The 5,777-nt window shown below is 42.0% G+C and overlaps 1 protein-coding gene across 1 annotated transcript; it reads left to right on the forward strand.

Moving 5' to 3' along the window:
• Positions 1-1,311: 1,311 nt before the first annotated feature.
• Positions 1,312-3,142, forward strand: LOC129854344 (cytosolic iron-sulfur assembly component 2B-like). Its single transcript, XM_055921287.1, has 5 exons — positions 1,312-1,551; positions 1,694-1,773; positions 1,910-2,035; positions 2,156-2,201; positions 2,740-3,142. The coding sequence occupies exons 1-5, from the start codon at positions 1,425-1,427 to the stop codon at positions 2,844-2,846; spliced, it is 486 nt and encodes a 161-aa protein (XP_055777262.1). The 5' UTR covers positions 1,312-1,424; the 3' UTR covers positions 2,847-3,142.
• Positions 3,143-5,777: the final 2,635 nt, after the last annotated feature.

Consider the following 5,777-nt stretch of genomic DNA (forward strand, 5'->3'; position numbering starts at 1 on the left):
TGCATTAGGAGGAACCCAGGGACAACCGCACCAGCATATGGTCTCACAAGAGGTCTGAGGATCTCATCTCGGTACCTAATGGCAGTCAGGCTACCTCTGGCGAGCACATGGAGGGCTGTGCGGCCCCCCAAAGAAATGCCACCCCACACCATGACTGACCCACCGCCAAACCGGTCATGCTGGAGGATGTTGCAGGCAGCAGAACGTTCTCCACGGCGTCTTCAGACTCTGTCACGTGCTCAGTGTGAACCTGCGTTCATCTGTGAAGAGCACAGGGCGCCAGTGGCGAATTTGCCAATCTTGGTGTTCTCTGGCAAATGCCAAACGTCCTGCACGGTGTTGGGCTGTAAGCACAACCCCCACCTGTGGACGTCGGGCCCTCATACCACCCACATGGAGTCTGTTTCTGACCATTTGAGCAGACACATGCACATTTGTGGCCTGCTGGAGGTCATTTTGCAGGGCTCTGGCAGTGCTCCTCCTTGCACGAAGGCGGAGGTAGCGGTCCTGCTGCTGGGTTGTTGCCCTCCTACGGCCTCCTCCACGTCTCCTGATGTACTGGCCTGTCTCCTGGTAGGGCCTCCATGCTCTGGACACTACGCTGACAGACACAGCAAACCTTCTTGCCACAGCTCGCATTGATGTGCCATCCTGGATGAGCTGCACTACCTGAGCCACTTGTGTGGGTTGTAGACTCCATCTCATGCTACCACTAGAGTGAGATTACCGCCAGCATTCAAAAGTGACCAAAACATCAGCCAGGAAGCATAGGAACTGAGAAGTGGTCTGTGGTCACCACCTGCAGAACCACTCCTTTATTGGGGGTGTCTTGCTAATTGCCTATAATTTCCACCTGTTGTCTATTCCATTTGCACAACAGCATGTGAAATTTATTGTCAATCAGTGTTGCTTCCTAAGTGGACAGTTTGATTTCACAGAAGTGTGATTGACTTGGAGTTACATTGTGTTGTTTAAATGTTCCCTTTATTTGTTTTAGCAGTGTATGTTACTTATACTGCTACTAAAGATATTAGCAAGAGCTTATCATTTGAGTCTATGGTAAAAAGCTGCTTTTCCTGGGATTCACAATACATGCGTAAGAGGGCTAATTGAATTGCTGTTATTTGTGAAACATTTGAGTATTAACATTCTTTTACTTGGATCATTATTTTCTTGCTTCTGTGTAATTTTAACATTTATAGATGAACCTTGTAGTTCACGCAGTAACATTACAGAATTTAAGATGAGAATGCTTCCACCTGTTGGATACATCTGGAAATCCAACATGACACTATCGCAGGGATGCGCCTGCGTACGTTTTGACGTCTACCGTTTCCGGAAGTCGATCGTTCACTCCCGTGGTCCAGAGTGAAAAACGACAGCGCAAACAAATATACCGTATTTCTGTAGTTGCAACATCACAAATGTCAGGAGGGACCCGTTTAGAGAACGCAAATCCCTTGATTTTTCAACGAACAGGCGAGAGGCTTCAGACCGCAAATGACGAGGACGAAGATGTTGCTGATCCCATCGACGACAGAGAAATATTTGATATCCTTTCGGTGTAGCTAGCTAAAATACATCCATTGAGCTTTCAATGTCATACCAATGAACTTTGCATATGATGCTTCATTCTTTAATAAAGCTAATTACTCAACATTGTGTTATCAGATTTCACCTTAACCCGTGCTACATCTCATCAGATCCATTAATGATCCTGAACACCCACTGTCCCTCGAGGAGTTAAATGTCGTGGAACAAGTGCGAGTGCGCGTGAGTGAAACTTCTTTCACAACTTTTCCCCAGTTAGAAGTTCGACACACAGACATACTTGTGTAGCTACTAAGGACAGCAGATAGCCTATACTGTGGTAGCCTAATAAAACCATCATCTTTCTTTTTCTTTACAGGTAGATGACCAAGAGAACACAGTGGGCGTGGAGTTCACCCCCACTATACCCCACTGCAGCATGGCAACTCTCATAGGCCTGTCCATCAAAGTCAAGCTGCTGCGGTCCCTACCAGAAAGGTTTAAGGTGGGTGAAGGAAATTGAGTCTGCTTCTTGTGAGCAAGCTTTAATATTATTTAATTGTCTGAACATTTAACATTAATATAGTGGGTCATGTACCGTCTATTCCTAATCATATCTCCGCAGATTGATGTGCACATCACTCCTGGGACGCATGCCTCAGAAGATGCAGGTAAAGTGACATGCCTCTGAAGTAACTCAACATTGAGGCTGAGACCAACAATCACACTTTCAAGACGACTGTTGTAGACTGCCCCTTTTGAGAAGCCCTAATATCAATTCCACAGTAATACTGAGACTCTGAATTTTCACTTGAAACAATGTCAAACAAAAACCAATGACTGCAAGGTTAAGCAAACTATACAACTCTATCCACAAGGCCTACTTTTTAACAATTTACACAGAAAATTTTACAAAAACACATTTACTAGAACAACAGTTCATATGCAAATTTTGGTAACAGAATGACAGTTTGTGCTTTTTGCTCTTATTCTGTTATGGAACTTTGCATCTGCACTGTTATTGAAGTAATGTGTTTTTGTGGAAATTGTAAAAAGTTGTCCTTTTGCATAGAGTTTTATGGGTTGTTTAACTTTGCAATCATTGGGTTTTGTTTTACATATCTTAAAGTGAAATATCTAAGTGTCAGCATCACTCAGTTACTGTGGAATTGCCCCTAACTAAACTCTTTGTTTTTGCTTTTGTTCCAGTCAACAAACAGCTGGCAGACAAAGAGAGAGTGGCCGCTGCACTCGAGAACTCCCAGCTTCTGGAGGTGGTCAACCAGTGTCTGATATCCAATGCAAGGACAGGCTGACCCCCCTGATGGATCAATTGAAAATTCTCCTTAGTCCTGGAGTAGCCTTAATGTTTCTCTCCTGACATGCTAACTGGACTAGTTGTTCCGTTTTATGTTGAGTAAATGGCAAATGTATCACATATGCTGCCATTGTATTATTTTCTTCTAACAGAATTCCCTTGTATCATGTTTGTCTGTGTTGTAGGTAGAAATACTAAACACGCACTATAGTTCTCTTCACTAGATCTTCAGTTTTGCACTATACAAGACAGGCATTGTATCCTTTATTATACAAGTAAAGCAATAAAACACAAGGTCATATCTTATTTCATTGAAAATATACCTGATATTAATGGTATTTGCAAAGAGAACTAAGGAATGTATCTCAAATAAAATGTCAAAGTACACAATGACATGTAAGGCCAACGACTGGGGAAGTGGCCCTGACACTGAATATGAAAGGCCGTTGTTTATAACATACGTCTGGGGGAAAATTATATGAAGTATAATACTTGTGGAATTGGATTTATCAGATGCCTTACTTCATATTTGTCCAAAATAGTATAAAATGTGAAATAGCATTTGAGTTGTGTTTCTCACTTAACTTTCATGTGGTTGTAAATAAATGACTTCATTTTTTTTTAAACAATTTAGACAAATTAAGAAGTTAGTTTAAGGATATGCATTTTGTCGTTAGATTTGGCTATACTTATTTTACTATGGCAGTGAAAGAAGTATTGTTCATTTCAAATTCTCATCAGGGAGCCTAGGATTTTTATTGCATACGCAATGAGTTGGTCCCACAGGGTCAATGGCTACATTTCCTCCCTAATGTAACAGACAGCAGAGTGGCGCAGCGGAAGCGTGCTGGGCCCATAACCCAGAGGTCGATGGATCGAAACCATCCTCTGCTATGCCTTTTACATTTCGACAATTCAGCAGAAAAAAAACACGAATTAAAAATATAATGTAAAATGCCTTTATGCAATAGAAATGATACCTACATAGTTATGATTAGACAAAATAAAAGGAGAGCTTTGTTTTCAAAGAATGCGTTAAAATGGTGTTTGTAAGCAATACTTTAACTTATATAATATATCAACTATAAAGAGTGAATGGGTGAGTTAGACCACATTAATATTGCGTCATCCTGAAGGGTAAGTGCAAAATTGATGTGCTCACTACCACCCTCTCACGGACAATGGATAAAATAGGTCATTTTATCTGAGTAGTTCTTGAACTTCCACTACACATTGAGAGCCTGTGACTGTTAGCAAGAAGACTCCCGATCAACGGATGCTCCGTTTTGTACCTGTAGTAAGTAAAAATGTACCTAATTTTAATACAAATTCTAACAAGAGATATGTGCGAGTTTGCCAGGGGATCAGCTGGTGGCAGCATTGTCTTTCTAGCAGTTTGAAAAAGAATGTGTGAGTGATTATTCCAACCATGTGGGGGCATTTGTCACTCCCTGTTAGAGAAAAAATGAGTAGAAAATATTAATGGTCCTGGTAGCCAACCCCAGACCTTAGAAAAGTATGAGTAATTGATATGGGGTCAGTTTAATAAATGCAGCTGAAATAGCTCAGTTGGGAGAGCGTTAAACAGATTTTTAAAAAATGTCACCTTTATTTAACCAGGTAGGCTAAGTGAGAACAAGCTCTCATTTACAACTGCGACCTGGCCAAGATAAAGCAAAGCAGTTTGACACATACAACAACACAGAGTTACTCATGGAATAAACAAACATACAGTCAATAATACAGTAGAAAAAGCAAGAAAAATAAATACAGTATGGGGATGAGGTAGTTGGATGGGCTATGTACAGGTGCAGTGATCTGTGAGCTGCTCTGACAGCTGGTGCTTAAAGCTAGTGAGGGAGATTTGGTCTCCAGCTTCAGTGATTTTTGCAGTTCGTTCCAGTCATTGGCAGCAGAGAACTGGAAGGAAAGGCGGCCAAAGGAGGAATTGGCTTTGGGGGTGACCAGTGAGATATACCTGCTGGAGCGCGTGCTACGGGTGGGTGCTACTATGGTGACCAGTGAGCTGAGATAAGGCGGGGATTTACCTAGCAAAGACTTATAGAAGACCTGGAGCCAGTGGATTTGGCGACGAGTATGAAGCGAGGGCCAGCCAACGAGAGCGTACAGGTCGCAATGGTGGGTAGTGTATGGGGCTTTGGTGACAAAACAGATGGCACTGTGATAGACTGCATCCAATTTGCTGAGTAGAGTGTTGGAGGCTATTTTGTAAATGACATCGCCCAAGTCAAAGATCAGTAGGATGGTCAGTTTTACGAGGGTGTGTTTGGCAGCATGAGTGAAGGATGCTTTGTTGCGAAATAGGATGCCGATTCTAGATTTAATTTTGGATTGGAGATGCTTAATGTGAGTCTGGAAGGAGAGTTTACAGTCTAGCCAGACATCTAGGTATTTGTAGTTGTCCACATATTCTAAGTCAGAGTAGTGATGCTGGACGGGCGGGCAGGTGCGGGCAGCGATTGGTTGAAGAGCATGCATTTAGTTTTCCTTGCATTTAAGAGCAGTTGGAGGCCACGGATGGAGAGTTTTATGGCATTGATGCTCGTCTGGAGGTTAGTTAACACAGTGTCCAAAGATCTAAAGGTCCCTGGTTTCGGGAGGCACTCTTTTTTGAGACAGTTCTTACTGAAGAAAACAGGGTTGCTGGTTTGAATCCCAGGTTCAAAGAGAAAATCTGGTGTGGAGAGATTGTAGGAAGATTCTCGTTTGGACAAAATACCATCCTCAACTCCTCCATCCTTCCTCTGTGACCCAACCTGGTCTCAGAGCATTTCATATTATTCAGTAATTATATCAAAGATACAATATGAAATGTAACATATACTAAATGGTGTATGTATTATTTGTGGATGTCCATCATCCATTTCGTTTGATATGTTATGAATTACAATTTGTATGATGTTACGAA

This window comes from Salvelinus fontinalis, chromosome 4, assembly GCF_029448725.1.
Source record: "Salvelinus fontinalis isolate EN_2023a chromosome 4, ASM2944872v1, whole genome shotgun sequence".
NCBI classification, from domain to species: domain Eukaryota; kingdom Metazoa; phylum Chordata; class Actinopteri; order Salmoniformes; family Salmonidae; genus Salvelinus; species Salvelinus fontinalis.